Source organism: Mustela nivalis (genome assembly GCF_964662115.1).
Source record: "Mustela nivalis genome assembly, chromosome: 3".
NCBI lineage: Eukaryota > Metazoa > Chordata > Mammalia > Carnivora > Mustelidae > Mustela > Mustela nivalis.
The window spans coordinates 116,255,953-116,271,299 of NC_139022.1; the positions used below are offsets into that span (position 1 = coordinate 116,255,953).

At 51.5% G+C, this 15,347-nt stretch overlaps 2 protein-coding genes and 1 long non-coding RNA gene across 4 annotated transcripts; 2 read left to right on the top strand and 1 right to left on the bottom strand.

The window, feature by feature from the left end:
* Nucleotides 1-5,580: 5,580 nt before the first annotated feature.
* On the top strand, nucleotides 5,581-13,308 carry F12 (coagulation factor XII). Of its 2 annotated transcripts, none has more exons than XM_082724165.1 (14): nucleotides 5,581-5,721; nucleotides 6,087-6,144; nucleotides 9,494-9,593; nucleotides 9,733-9,803; nucleotides 10,070-10,180; nucleotides 10,318-10,449; nucleotides 10,600-10,704; nucleotides 10,869-11,052; nucleotides 11,128-11,330; nucleotides 11,427-11,649; nucleotides 11,853-11,989; nucleotides 12,087-12,236; nucleotides 12,750-12,898; nucleotides 12,995-13,308. In XM_082724165.1, the coding sequence occupies exons 1-14, from the start codon at nucleotides 5,665-5,667 to the stop codon at nucleotides 13,160-13,162; spliced, it is 1,848 nt and encodes a 615-aa protein (XP_082580291.1). In that variant the 5' UTR covers nucleotides 5,581-5,664; the 3' UTR covers nucleotides 13,163-13,308. The 2 variants fall into 2 exon arrangements, with proteins under 2 accessions (XP_082580291.1, XP_082580292.1); XM_082724166.1 differs by having other exon boundaries at nucleotides 5,582-5,721; nucleotides 10,869-11,034.
* On the bottom strand, nucleotides 9,074-11,590 carry LOC309861355. Its single transcript, XR_014309894.1, has 2 exons — nucleotides 11,376-11,590; nucleotides 9,074-9,440 (listed from the first exon to the last, which is right to left on the bottom strand). It is a non-coding gene; the product is annotated as an uncharacterized lncRNA (long non-coding RNA).
* A 1,150-nt stretch (nucleotides 13,309-14,458) lies between the features above and the next one.
* On the top strand, nucleotides 14,459-14,984 carry PFN3 (profilin 3). The gene has a single exon (XM_082723277.1). The coding sequence runs from the start codon at nucleotides 14,525-14,527 to the stop codon at nucleotides 14,936-14,938; it is 414 nt and encodes a 137-aa protein (XP_082579403.1). The 5' UTR covers nucleotides 14,459-14,524; the 3' UTR covers nucleotides 14,939-14,984.
* The last annotated feature ends 363 nt before the right edge of the window (nucleotides 14,985-15,347 follow it).

Genomic DNA, 15,347 nt, shown 5'->3' on the forward strand with positions numbered 1-15,347 from the left:
CCCCCGCCCCGCCCCTGCAGCCGGATGTTGTGATTTCTCTCCACCCACACGGCCTCGCCCGCCCTTGGCTCTGCGGCCTTATAAGGCAGCGCTACCACCCTGAGACGTTGGGGTGAGCTCACAACCCATTATACAGGTGGTGAACAGAAGTGCCAGAAGTCCCGCAGCTGACTAGAGGCCAGAAGCTTGGAAGAAAACAAGGCCAACATCCTACTCCCTCCACTCCCACTTCACACAACACAAAACGGAGACTTGCCTAAACTGAGCGAGTAAGAGTAAGGCAGAGCCGAGTTCAGCCAGGTTTCTCTGATCCCTATCCATTCATTCATCCAAAAATTCAGAGCCCTCGCTTTGTGCCAGGCATTGACACAGTGCTGGGGAAAAGAGTAGTGTCAGCCAAGCTCTCTGCTTACATGCTAGAAGGGTGGTAAAGGTTAGTCCTGTAAATAAACAGGATGGTCACAGAGTGGTAAGTGCAATTAGGACATTAAGACAAAATACTAAAATACAAAATACTAAAGTGTGAGGGGATAATGGTCTTAGGGTGTGACATTTGAGGAGATCCAATAGACACGTGTGGCTACCGTGATAGACAATACAGAGAATATCTCCATCATCACAGAAAGTTCTGCCAGATAGCACTAGTCTGGAAGAAGGAATGGCTTCCATTTGTACAAAGGTTCCGTGGTGACAGCCTGAATAACGGAGAAAGACGGTGCAACCAACTGAGGAGGTACTTTCTGATCCCCTAAACTCGTCTTTGAACAGGCAGTTCTGCCACCTTTTGAAATTTATGCCCCAAGTCTCTGTGAGAGAGAAGTGGGGTGTTGTGTGTGGGTATCCAGAGGTCTGTGAGCAGGAGCCTGATGGCTTCTGACTTCTTATCCCATAGACCCATGCACCAGCTGTACAAAGATGGAAGCCAGGGCAAGAGAACGGTGCCTTTCTGCTCTAATATAAGTTGTTGGAAGACATCCAGATGTGCAGGAAGAACTGGGGCAGATGTGTAGAAACTGCTGAGAAGGGGAAGTGTGTCTATATGGGAAAGTTTCTTCGCAAATTTCTGTAAATTGAGTCCTAACCATATGCGAGGCTCTGCTCTGCTAGTTTGTTTGTTTGTTTGTTTCTTCTTTCTTCCTTCCTTTCTTCCTTCTTTCCTTCCTTCCTTCCTTCCTTCTTTCTTCCTGACTTATTATTTATTTATTTGAGAGAGAGTGCAGGGGCAGGGTTGGGGGGAGGCAGAGGGAGAGGGAGAGTCTTAAGCAGACTCTGCTGAGATCAGGACCCTGAGCTAGAAACAGGGATCAGATACTTAAGGACTGTAGCACCCAGGTGCCCCCAGGCTCTGCCCTTTCAAGTGCATCCCCATTCAGCCATCTCAACAAGCTGGCCAGGCAGTGAGTGTCCCTCCCTCCCTAGAGAGGTGTGGTGGTTAAGGTTCATAGAGGCTGACAAATTATGGAAAGAGCCCAAATGTCCATTGACTGATGAATGGATGAAGAAGATGTGGGGGCACCCCCAGGTCGCTCAGTTGGTTAAGCCCCCAACTCTTGATTTTGACTCAGGTCATGATCTCAGGGTAGTGAGATTGAGCCTTGCATCCAGCTATGCACTGGGGGTGGAGCTTGCTTAAGTTTGTCTCTCTCCCTCTCCTCTTTTCTCTCTCTCTTTCTCTCTCTCTCTTCCTCTCCAAAAAAAGTGTGGTGCGTGCCCTCACGTGCGTGTGCACACACGCACACACACACACACACACACACACAGGAATATTACTCAGCCATCAAAAATAATGAAATCTTGCCATTTGCAACAACATGGTTGGAACTAGAGTGTATTAGGCTAAGCAAAATAAACCAGTCAGAGAAAGACAAATATCATCTGATTATACCATATGATTTCACTCATATGTGGAATTTAATAAACAAAATAGATGAACATAGGGGAAGGGAAGGAAAAATAAAATAAGATAAAAACAGAGAGGGAGGACTGCCTGGGTGGCTCAGTCGGTTGAGGGTCTGTCTTCGGTGCGGGTCAGGATCCTGGAGTCCTGGGTTTGAGTCCCGCATGAGGCTCCTTGCTCAGCGGGAATTCTGCTTCTCCCCCTGCCTCTGCCCCTTTCCCCCATTCATGTTTTCTCTCTCTCTCTTTCTCTCTGTATCCTTCTCAAATAAATAAATAAAATCTTAAAAAAAAAAAAAAAAAAAACCAGAGAGGGAGGCAAACCATAAGAGACTCCTAACAATAGAGAACAAATTGAGGGCTGCTAGAAGGAAAGTTGGTGGTGTGATGGGCTAAATGAGTGATGGACTCTAGGCCATTTGTTCTGATGAGCACTGGGTGTTATACATAAGTGATGAATCACTAAATTCTACTCCAAAAATCAATACCATACTATATGTTAACTAACTTGAATTTAAAAAATAAAAAAAGCTTTGGGGCAGGGGGTTAAAGCCTCTGCCTTCGGCTCAGGTCATGATCCCAGGGTCCTGGGATCGAGCCCCGCATCGGGCTCTCTGCTAGGCAGGGAGCCTACTTCCTCCTCTCTCTCTGTGTGTCAAATAAATAAATAAAATCTTTAAAAAAAATTTTTTTTTAATTGAAAAAGCTTAATAGAAGCTGAGCCCCTGACCCACAGTCACACTGTGGGGTGGGTATCAGTGGCCAAGGTGGAACTGAAGGTTTTCTGATTCAAGTTCACTACTGGTTTTTTTCTTCCAGTCCCTTCTTCTATGGTCATTATTTCCCTACTTAAAACTACTGACTTACAGATTGATTGTGAGAGGTTTTGTTTTGTTTTGTTTTAGGAACTTCCTGGTAACAATACATGAAGTCTTGCAACAGTTAGGACTTCTGGTTATGACTAAAACTGGCTTAGGCAAAAAAAGGGAATTTATTGGTTCAAGTAACTGAAAAGAAGAGGTTGTAGTTCTGATTTTATGTGTCTTTGGATCCCAGGTCTCAAATAGTGTCACTTAAAATTTGTCTTTCCCATATTCTGACTTTTACTCTGCTTTCAATCTGCATTGTCTTTATTCTCAAGTTTACTCTCTAAGATGTTAAAGATGGCTACCAGCAGCTCCATGCTCACTTTTTATGAATGAGGCAACTTTCTTTTTTCAGATTTTATTTATTTATTTGACAGAAAGAGACACAGCGAGAGAGGGAGCACACGCAGGGTGAGTGGGAGATGGAGAGGCAGGCTTCCTGCTGAGCAGGGAGCCTGATGTGGGGCTCAACCCAGTACCCTGGGATCATGACCTGAGCCAAACACTGAGCCACCCATGCACCCCAATGAGGCAACTTCTATGGGAAGAGAAAGCCTCTATCTTGAAGATTCCAGCAAAATCCTGGGGTTGCCTCTGACTGGTCTGATTTGGGTCAGGTGCTCCTTTTGAGCCAATCACTGAGGGCAGAGAGAGGCAGTGTTCTGATTGGCTAGGTATGGATCACATTCCCACTCCTGCCTCAGCTGAGGGATGGGGTGAGTCATTAGGAATCAGTCCATCTGTATTAGTTATCAATTTCTGGGTAACAAATCATCCAAACATTTATGGCTTAAAACAACAACCAATTATCATTTCTCACTGTTTCTGAAGTTCAAGAATCAATTACACCTTAAAAAAAAAAGAAGTCAGAACAACTGAGCTGAATGGTTCTGGCTTAAGGTCTGCCATGACGCTGCAGACCAGATGTCATTTGGGGCTGCAGTGTCTACTTCCAAAGTGGCCCATTCAGACTGGCTTTGGTTGTTGGCAGGTGATTTTACTTTCTCTTCACATGGGCCTCTCTGTAGGCTTGCTTGAGTGACCTCACAACACGGTAGTTGCTTCTCCTAAAGGGAGCAATCCAGGAAACCAAGGCAGAAACCGCAATCCTTTTTATGACCGGGGCTTCCGCCATATTCTCTTGGACACAAAGAACAGCTCTGACTCTGACTTGGTGTGGGAAGAGACTATACAAAGCATGCATACCAGGAGGTGAGGCTCGACGGGGAATATCTGACCCCCGCAGCATCCCTCCCTCCTTCCTTCCCTGTTTGTTTCACTTTTCCTGTGCGTAGCCTACGTTGTCAGGCAGACTCTCCTCAAGCAGTGACAAAGATGGCCAACAACATCTCCGGGCTTGCATTCCTGGTGACACCAGTGGGAAGAAAGGGTCTCTTTCCCAAAAGTTCTGGCAAAAGTCCCAAGGCAGAGTCTGATTGGCCAAACATGTATATGCTTATCCCTGAACTAATGGCTGTGATCTGGAGTTACCATGCTGTCTGACTGGCCAGCCCTAGAACTGAGGGTAGAGCTGGAAGCCCTAGAACTGAGGATGAAGGCAGATTGGTTCCCAAAGGAAAATTCAGGTGTCACTCCTAAACCACAGTAAATGGTTTTTGAGCAGGAGAAACAATAATACCACCCTATCTCCCTTCCTTGAGCTCCAACTGCACTTCTTAGTAGTAGCTCTTGGTTTGGCATTTTTCTCATGGGATTATTTAATTTCTTGGCTCCCTTTCTGTGGTAGGTAGAATTCTAAGATGGTCCCGAGGATCCATGGTGAATACATACCTTCTCCTCGTTATTCAACCCAACACAAATCTAGATGTTGTGTAGAAGAATGCTGCAAATGTAATTAGGGTACCAAATAAACTGACCTTAAAATGAGATTATCCTTGGTGGGCCTGGCCCAATCAGGTGAGCCCTTAAATGGAATGGGGTTCTAACTGGCAAGGGAGATTCAAAGTGAGAGAGAATCAACATGGTGGAGGTTATCTGTCATTAACTTGAAAGATGGAAGAGGCCACATGGCAAAAATACAAGAAGCTTCTAGGACCTGAGGCTGGCTCCTGGCTTACAGTCAGCAAAGAAACTGGAATTTCAGTCCTACAAATGCAAGGAACTGAATTCTGCCAATCATCTGAATGACCTTGGAAGTGGATTTTACCCCACACCTCCCAGAGAACTCGGCCTTGATCAGGTTTGTGATTCCCTGAGCAGAAAGCCCAGGCACACAATGCCAGACTTTCGACCTACAGATTTGTGAACAAATGGGTATTGGTTTTTGTTTTGTTTTTTGTTTTGTTTAGATTTTATTTATTTATTTGACAGAGATCACAAGTAGGCAGAGAAGCAGGCAGAGAGAGGGGGGTGGAAACAGGCTCCCTGCTAGCTGAGAGCCCATTGTGGGGCTCCATCCCAGGACCCTGAGATCATGACCTGAGCCTAAAGCAGAGGCTTAACCCACTGAGCAATCCAGGCGCCCTAAATGGGTATTGTTTTAAGCTGCAAAGTTTGTTGTTAATTTTTGGCAGCAATAGAATATGAATTTACTTGCCATGGACTCTAAGATCACTGAAATAGGAAACCTCTCCTCGATCTCTTTAACTTCCCCTCAGGAGGACCTGAAACATAAGGTCCCTCTTCCTGCTTCCCACTATCTGTGAAATAGATGGGGAGACCAGCTCCTCGTCGTTCTATCCACACACTGTAAATCCCAGCTCTTCCGCCCTTGGGAGCCTAGTGAGAAAGCTGCTCTGCTTGGCTTTCCACAAACAGCCTGTGCCCTGCAAGGCCCAGGAGGGCGGCTTGGCCAATCTCCACGTCCCAGGACTCAGGAACCTTTGACCAATTCTGCTGACCTGGACTCCTGGGCAAGCAGCTGGACTAACAGACAGACACCATGAGGGCTCTGCTGTTTCTGGGGTCCCTGCTGGGAAGCCTGGAGTCAGCGCTTTTGGTGAGGGCTTTGGGAACCAGGAGGATTGTGCTGGGATAGCCCTGGGGGTTCCTATCATAGCCTTGGCCTCTACTCATGTCCTTTTGGTCCAGGTGACTGGCAGGCCTGTTTGGAAAGGTGGGAATAACCCATAAGGCCCAGATGGAAGAAAGAGAGAGAGACAGCCAGAGCTGGTGGATATGAAGACATGGACTTCATTTCTGGGGGAAGGGACCTTGAGGAGACAAGGGGGAGAGGAAGGGTCCAGGTCTTTTGAGGAAATTTCTGCATTTCTGAGACGTGAGAGGAAGCTGAGAACTGGCATGGGATCAGAGGCAGGCTATGACTTTCTGGGAAAATTCTCTGCCCTCTTCTCTCCCTTATAGATTCCACCTTGGAAAGCCCCCAAGGAGCATAAGCACAGAAAGGATGAGCACACAGTGGGTAAGTACCCTGGCTGCACTTCCTAAGAGACTCTTGGGTGGGAATGAGCATGTTGGGGAACAGTTTTGGGCCCTTGGAGCAAGGAGAGGGATCCCGGCACTCTTCACTTTGTCTCCACTTTGGCTGGCATTCAAACCAGTGTGTCTACTGTGCACCAGGGCTCGTGCCCATGGGCACTGGGGACCCCCAGTGAACTGTGCGCTCCTTGAGGGCAGGCCTTGAGCTGTGTCTGAGTGCCCAGTCCAGTGCCTTCCCATCGTCTTTCATTTCCCTAGCCTCTCCTCTTCCTCCCCTTCCCTCTGTACATTTCACGGGCATCAGTCATGCCACACAGAGGCCGGGGGGCTTGATGAACAAGGAAGGATCAGAGCAGGGCTCCGGAACCTAAATGCCTCTTAACCCTGGCTTCATCTCTTATGTGCTGGGTGACTCTGGGCAAGTGACTTGACCTCTTCAAGCTTCAGTTTCCTCAGCCATAAAGGCTGGTAATAGTAAAACCTCTTAGGGTTGTGGACGAGAAACGAGTTGTTAATCCCTGTGAAGCACTCGGCCCACAGATTGCAGCCTGGTTAATGATTAAACTCTATTAGCTTTTACTTACCAAGCTCTCTTTTAAAGGGGGATGTCTGCATCTCTCCCCTTCAAGCCAGGCCACAACTCTCCATTGCCTTCATTCTTCCTGGCTCTCAATATTTGCCTAGAATTGTGAAATCCTGTGGACCCTGCCCTGGTAACCCTTGTGTAGTGAGGCCAGGCCCAGCTCCTCAGTGTGGCACTAGGGCCCCCCACACCCAACACTGCCTGCCTCTGCCTCCTTTCCTCATCCTTTTGCAACCCGCTGAACTGCTTCCTTCTCTCTTGCCTGAGCCAACCTAGGTGCCCTGCCCTTGCCTAACCACCTACCTGAGGTCCTCCTCCTCTCTGTCCATCCCATTGGCATCTTAAAGGTCCATCTAAAACTTTCTCCTTTACTCCTATTCCTGGTTTGGCCCTCAGCAGGTGCCACTGTGCCTTTAGAAACAAAATAGCAGCTGATGCTTATTCAACACATACTATGGGCCAGACCTTATGCTAAGTGCTCAATAGATATTATCTCATGTAAGCTTCACAACCCTTCTCTGAAGTAGATCTTCAAGTCCTGTCATTCCTGGTTGTCATGTTAGGTAAAGTCACCAAGACCACTGAATTACCAAATACTGAATGGCTGTTCCTAAAGGAAACATAAGATGAGGTTCCTGTGAGCTCCAGTCACGGCATTTTCATCAATTGTCGATAGAAAATCTCGTTTTATGTGTGCTTCTCTTTCAAGACGCTTTCCTTAATCTATTGTTACATCATTGATACAGAAACCGTGGCCAGCAGCACTGTAACTCATGCCTGGACAAAGCTTATCTCACCCAGAAACACTCTCCGTAGGACCTATCATGACCTGCTTGCACTTAGGAAATTCAACACTATATTTGCGGGCCATTTTCAACAGTAAAAGCATCTACCAGAAGTACAAGATTTCAGAAATGTGGCTCTAAGTAGGCCATAAAAGGACACTTCTTTGGTTTTTTGTTTTGTTTTGTTTTTAAGATTTTATTTGGGGGCGCCTGGGTGGCTCAGTGGGTTAAGCCACTGCCTTCGGCTCAGGTCATGATCTCAGGGTCCTGGGATCGAGTCCCGCATCGGGCTCTCTGCTCCACAGGGAGCCTGCTTCCTCCTCTCTCTCTCTGCCTGCCTCTCTGCCTGCTTGTGATCTCTCTGTCAAATAAAAAAAAAAAAAGATTTTATTCATTTATTTGACACAGAGAGAGAAAGAGCGAGAGAGGGAACATAAGCAGGCAGAGTGGGAGAGGGAGAAGCAGGCTCCCCACTGAGCAGGGAGCCTAGAGTGAAGCAGGGTTCAATCCCAGGACCCTGGGATCAGGACTTGAGCCGAAGGCAGACGCTTAATGACTGAGCCACCCAGGAGTCCCAAAGGACACTTTTTTTTTTTTAAGATTGTATTTATTTACTTGACAGGCAGAGATCATAAGTAGGCAGGGAAGCAGGCAGAGAGAGAGAGAGGAGGAAGCAGGCTCCCTGCTGAGCAGAGAGCCCCATGCGATGCAGGGCTCAATCGCAGGACTCTGAGGCAGAGGCAGACAAAGGCAGAGGCTTTAACCCACTGAGCCACCCAGGCACTCCTAAAGGACACTTCTTTACAGGAGAAGAGCTGAAACAGTAGGCAGAGCATTACCTTGTTTCCCCTCAGCTAGGAATGTGTTTCAGCCACCTCACATTTTTCACTGTTCTGTGCATGTCTATGAATGACCAGAAAAGCATCTTGAGAATTGGTTTTGGGAATACATATAAATTTGTGCAAGAAGGCAGGTTTGCAAATATGGCAAATAGAGAGGTTTGAGGGTACAGTTTTAGAAAATAATAATAGTAATATTTTCATTGTAAAAACTTTAGAAATTACAGAAATGCAAAGGAAGAAAAAATTCCTCTGTAATCCACTATCTTCTTAAAAAACCACTCCTACAAACTTTGGAGCATGTCCTTCCAGATTTCTTTTTAATGCATATGTAAATATATTTGTACAAAAATAGGTTCACATTTGACATGCTGTTTTTAACTTGGTCTTCACCACCCTCCATTTCCAGAAAATTTTTTCATCTTGCAAAACTGAAGCTCTTCAACCGTATGGTTGACCCTTGAACCACAAGCTTAGCAGAGCTGATGCCCTCCCTCCTGTGCAGTAGAAAATACATGTAGAACTTTTGACTCCCCCAAACTTAACTACTAATAGCCTACTGTAGCCTACCGACAGGAAGCCTTACTGATAATGTAAACAGTCAATTAACACATAGTTTGTATATTAAATGTATTAAAAAATATATATTTGCAATAAAGTAAGCTAGAGAAAAGAAAATATTAAGAAAATCATAAGGAGAACACATCTGTAGTACTGTATTTATTGCAAAAAGTCCACTTATAAGCAGACCTGTGTGGTTCAAACTTGGGTTTTTCAAGAGTCAACTATATTATTATCGTTGCCACTTTACACAGGAGGAAACTAAGGCTCAGAGCAGTCAAGCGACTTCTGCAGTCGACTAGTATTTATTAAGTGCCTACTGGGTGGCAAGCACTCTTCTAGACCTGGGGCTGCAGACTTGCCCAAGGTTACAGAGCGAGTAGGTGGTGAAATTGAAGTCCACTCCAGCTGTCTGACTGCAGAGCTGAAGCTCTTATGCACAATGCAGTCTTGAAGGCACAGAGATCTTCTCAAGGGTCCTGTTTTCCAACCAGACCCGGAGGGGTGGCACCTGGGCAGTGTGGGGAAGGGGGAACATCATCAGGGCTTGTGTTATCTCTGCAGTTCTCACGGTCACTGGGGAACCCTGCTACTTCCCCTTCCAGTACAACCGGCAGCTGTACCATAAATGTATCCACAGGGGCCGGCCCGGCCCCCGGCCCTGGTAAGACTACCCAGAAAGGGTGGGAGCCGGGGCCTGTGGAAGATGGAGCCTGCCCATCCTTCTGCCCCCGGAAGCCTGCTTGGAGAGAGGGGCTCTGACAGGGGAAGGCAGAGGAGGGAAGCTTCATCTCTTTCTACAGGTGTGCTACCACCCCCAACTTCGAGCAGGACCAGCAATGGGGATACTGCCTGGAGCCCAAGAAAGTGCAAGGTGCTACACACAGCCTTTGGGGTGGCCCGGGGCCCTCTCCTCCCCACTAGTTACTCTCCTGGGTGTCATTAGCATCTATACACCTGGTATTTTGGTCCCATCCAGACCCGTCCCTCCCTCATTTTGCAGGTAGGTAAACTAAAGCATGGAAAGTTGGGAGTGCCAAGGTCACAAGACAAGCAGGTTTGGGTAGGGACTTGGCCCCCCAGACCCCAGCTGTCTGACTCAGGCTCTCCACTCTTCCTTTCACTGTGTCCATCTCTCAGACCACTGCAGCAAACACAGCCCCTGCCAGAAGGGAGGGACCTGTGTGAACATGCCACATGGCCCACACTGTATCTGTCCAGAACACTTCACTGGGAAGCACTGCGAGAGAGGTAAGGAGATGGTGAAGTCAGGGGAGAGGATCCTGGGGAAATAGGGCAGTCCTGGGCCTACTGGTTTCTGGATCCCCAGGGACTGGGCAAGATCCCAGCCTCTCCTGAGACCACTGCTCCTGCTCCTCTGTCCCCAGAGAAGTGTTTTGAGCCTCAGCTTCTTCAGTTCTTCCACGAGAAAGAAATATGGCATAGGCTCGAGCCAGCAGGTGTGGCCAAGTGCCAGTGCAAGGGTCCTGAGGCCCACTGCAAGCTGCTGGCCACCCAGGGTGAGTGGATGGGTTCGAGAACTGGCCTGGGAGGAAAGCTGAAGGTCGGGAGGAGCAGCTGTTAGGAAATGGGGTGGCGTGTCCAAGGAAAGGGAAATTCTCTGTGGGGTGTTTGGGCCCAGAGGTGGCTCAGTGCCCTCCATCTGCCAGTCTGCCACACCAACCCGTGCCTCAACGGGGGCAGCTGCTTAGAAGCGGAGGGCCACCTCTTGTGCCGTTGCCCCGCTGGCTACGCTGGACGCATGTGCGACGTGGGTGAGTCGTGGGTGAGTCGGGATCTTGGGGGACGCAGAAGCTCCGTCCCCAGGTAGGAAGGGCTCCGGGAGCGGGAGTCGGGTGAGTGGGGGAAAGGGGCTGAGAGGGTGGTGGGAAGCCATACCTCCTCCCTCCCGACTGCAAGGAGCCTCCTCTCTCCCCAGACACTGAGGCGCACTGCTACGAAGGCCGCGGGCAGGACTACCGCGGTAGAGCCGCGACTGCGCTCTCGGGTGCCCGGTGTCGACCGTGGGCCTCCGAGGCCACCTATCAGAAAGTGACTGCAGAGCAAGAGCTTAACTGGGGATTGGGCAACCATGCCTTCTGCCGGTGCTCTGGATGGGGCGGGTAGGGCGTCCCCCTCTGCCCCAGGGCCCTCTGCGGCTCCTCGCGCTTTAACAGCGCCCCCTACCGCGGTTGTAGGAACCCGGACAATGACACCCGCCCGTGGTGCTTCGTGTGGAGTGGCGACCGGCTGAGCTGGGAATATTGCCGCCTGGCACGGTGCCGGGCCCCAAACCTGGCGGCTCTTCAGAAACTGTCTCCAAGCCGGGTCCCCTCTGGGCACCCGGACCTTCCCTTGCCCTCGCTTTTGGCACTGCAGAAGCCTCAGCCCCCGACCGCAGGTAGTTGGGAAGGGGCGGGAAATCGGAGGGTGCACGGCGAGCTACCTTCCAGCCGTTGGTGGGTCTCCCAGCACTCAGCCTGAGCTGCTCCCACAGCCTCGGGCGCCACGCCGGAGCAGCCCATTTCTGTGCCCAGTTCGGGCTGCGGACAGCGGCTCCGGAAACGGCTGTCCTCTCTGAGCCGCGTCGTCGGGGGCCTAGTGGCCCTGCCTGGGGCGCACCCCTACATCGCCGCGCTGTACTGGCGCCACAATTTCTGCGCGGGAAGCCTCATCGCCTCCTGCTGGGTGCTGACGGCAGCTCACTGCCTGCAGAACCGGCGAGTCTCCGCCCGGACCCTCAGCTCCTGGCTCCTACGTGCCCGGCTCCCGCGCGCCCCCCGCCCCAACCCTTGCCCTACCTCCCCGCACCCTTCCCCAGCACCCCAGAAGGAAGCTGAAACCCAGCAAAGGGCTCAGGAGCAGAAGGTCAATGGCATGCCCTGAGAACGCTCCCCACCCCCCGCACCCCCTCCGCCTGCAGGCCGGCGCCTGAGGAGCTGACGGTGGTGCTCGGCCAGGACCGCCATAACCAGAGCTGTGAGCAGTGCCAGACGCTGGCCGTGCGCGCGTACAGCCTGCACGAGGCCTTCTCGCCCATCACCTACCAGCACGACCTGGGTGCGTGGGGGCGCCCCGGCGGCGACCAGGGGAAAAGTGTGGGGGAGGGCTCTGAGTCCTGGCGTTGGGGTCTCACCCTCCTCCCCGCTTGGGTTAGCGCTGCTGCGCCTGCAGGAGACAACGGACGGCCACTGCGCGCTCCTGTCGCCTTTCGTTCAGCCGGTGTGCCTGCCGAGCGGCGCTGCCAGCCCAGTCGAGCCCGAGGCCGCGCTCTGCGAGGTGGCCGGCTGGGGCCACCAGTTCGAGGGTAGGCAGAACGGCTGGGGTTGGTAGGGACACCTCTGGCCACTGGGGTAGGCGAGAGAAACCAGCAGTTTGGGTACCACTAGGGACAGGTGGCGCTGACCTGGTGGGTTGGGAGGACTCGCAGGGCCCCTGTCTCTGCAGTCATTCCCCTCCTGCCAGGGCCTGGGCTTCACTGCTTGGTGGGGGCGTCTCCTAAGGGGTACAGAGAGAATCACACTTTCTCTTGGTTCTTTCTGGGCACTGCGATGCAAGAGCTACCAAGAATGCCGGCCTCGCTGGGGCAGTCGGTTCGCTAGTTGGCGAGCATTGTTCTGAGACATTGGGGGGAAGTTCCAAAGCAATCCTGCTCCGCCCCGTGCATTCAAATCCCGGGTCCTCTCTGGTCTCAATTTTCTTGTCTATAAAATGGTGTTAAGAGCAACTCTCTTTTTCACGAGCTTGCTGCTATAGAGGCCAATTAGTGGGCGGCAAGCAGAGTCGCACTGAGTGTGAGGAACGCGCTCTTGGTTCGCAGGGGCGGGGGAATATTCCAGTTTCCTGCAGGAAGCGCAGGTGCCGCTCATCCCTTCGGAGCGCTGCTCCGCCCCTGAAGTGCACGGATCCTCTTTTACCCCCGGCATGCTCTGCGCTGGCTTCCTGGAGGGCGGCACGGACGCCTGCCAGGTGAGTCCCTGAGCGGGCTTGGGCTTGGCGCCCTCCTCCACCTGGTCAAGTGCAGACCCCAGACCAAGGGTGCTGAGGCGCGTGTCCCCGACCCAGGGTGATTCTGGGGGCCCGCTAGTGTGTGAAGACGATGCCACAGAGAGCCAGCTCATCCTGCGAGGTATCATCAGCTGGGGTTCGGGTTGTGGTGACCGCTACAAGCCAGGTGTGTACACCGACGTGGCCAGCTACCTGACCTGGATCCAGGAGCACATCAACTCCTGAGACTCGTCCAGGGACTCGTTGTTCCCTCCTGAGCAATTCTGGAACGGAAGGGTGGCTGGCCCATGATTATGGATGGCAGGGATTGTGTTCCATTCCTCTTAGCCCCAGGCCTGGAGTAGGCACTCAATAAAGTACTTTTGAAAATGCTTGAGAGGCACAGCTCTGCAGGGGCCCCGATGGGAGACGCCAAGACAGTAAACCCATGCAGTTCTCCACACCCCTCAGGGAACAGGATCTATTGAGATCTTAAACAAGATATTAGAGATTCATGTCCAGTGGATTTTTACTAAGCGGTACTGTGTACCAAGCCCTGAGCAAGCTGACTCCATATTATTTACTCTTTGTTTGAAACTAATATTAACATTGGAAGTTTCTAGAACAAAGGTTCTCAACCTCTACTGTACACCAGAATCATCTGGGGAGCTTTTTGAACCTATGCCTGAGATCTACCTCGGATCAATTAAATCAGTATCTCTCTATCTCTCTGGATGATTCCATATGCAGTGGAAGAGGAGAACCAGGGCCAGAAAGGCTTAACATTAAAATAAGGGTGTGGGGGCACCTGGGTGGCTCAGTGGGTTAAGCCTCTGCCTTCGGCTCAGGTCATGATCCCAGGGCCCTGGGATCGAGCCCCACATCGGGCTCTCTGCTCTGCAGGGAGCCTGCTTCCTCCTCTCTCTCCGCCTGTCTCTCTGCCTACTTGTGATCACTGTCAGATAAATAAAGAAAAAATCTTAAAAAAAAAAAAAAACACGGGTGTGGACTCAGAGCTGGCAATGTGGAAGATACCCCTTTCCCCCACCAACTTGCACTAGGGCAGTGGGGCTCAAAGTGTGCCTGGACCACCAGTCGCAGCATCAATGGGGAACTTGTTAGAAACGCATTTTTCTCTGGCTGCCTCCCATACTACTGAATCAGAAACTCTTGAGTTGGGACCCAGCAATCTGTTTAACAGATTTCCAGGAGAGTCTGATTTTCCTTAACGTTGAACCAAACTGGGGATTCTGGGGTTTGAATGGTTACCAGGCTGCGAGGTCTAGCTGTCCAGACTTGCTCTTTTTGTTCTTAAACCCATGTGTACTTTGTGCGTGGTGAGCCAATTAAGTTAGCTTTTCAAGGGTTATATGGAGGACGCGATTTCCTCTTTTAGGCTAACTTTCCAACCTCACCACGCCTTCCCCTCGCTCCACGTATACATTCTCCAGTGCATGCAGCCTCTCTGTGACATCGCCATGCCTCAGTGTCACAACCCCCCATCCCCCAACGAGCGTCACAGTGCCTGGGGTTCCAGGCACCGGGAACAGCCAGATAGCCCGGGAAAGTGCGGCCAGACGCGGGGGGGTGGGCGCACTCTGAGCCGGAATGGGAGACTGGAAGGGCTATATCAGTGCGGTGTTGCGTGACCAGCGCATTGACGACGTGGCCATCGTGGGTCACTCAGACAATCGCTGCGTGTGGGCATCGCGCCCCGGAGGCCTTCTGGCTGCCATATCGCCGCAGGAGGTGGGTGTGCTCACAGGGCATGACCGGCGCACCTTCCTGCTGTCCGGCCTCAGCGTGGCGGGCCGCCGCTGCTGCGTCATCCGCGACCACTTGCTGTCTGAGGGCGATGGAGTTCTGGACGCGCGCACCAAGGGTCTGGATGGGCGCGCGGTCTGCGTCGGCCACACCCCGCGCGTGCTCCTCGTGCTCATGGGCAGGCGCGGCGTGCACGGGGGCATCCTCAATAAGACGGTGCATGAACTGATCAAGGGTCTGCGCAAGCAGGGCACCTAGCGAGACAGCTAGGCAGCGGGGCGGCACGGGCAAAATAAATGCTGGACGTGGCTAGCTCATCCTGTATTTGTGCACAGGGCAGTTGCAGATGAGACCAGTTTCCCTGGAAGATTCTTGCAGGCAGGGTTACGTGATGGGCTGGGATTCTGAGTCCAGAGGCTTCCCAGCCTCCCGTACTCTAGACCCGGCCCTCCTACCCATGAGTGCCCCGTAGAAACCTCTGGCCTGATTTCCCAGAGTCCTTTCCCAAAATAACTTTCCACACCTGTGTGCAAGACACACTATAAAGGGAGCCCCTCCCACATCCCTCCGCAGGTGCACCCCAGCCTGGCGCTATGGGGTGTCAGGGAGTCAGGAGGAAGGCTGGAGGGCGGTGCACTTCTTACCCCCTTCACTTGGCAGGAGGAAG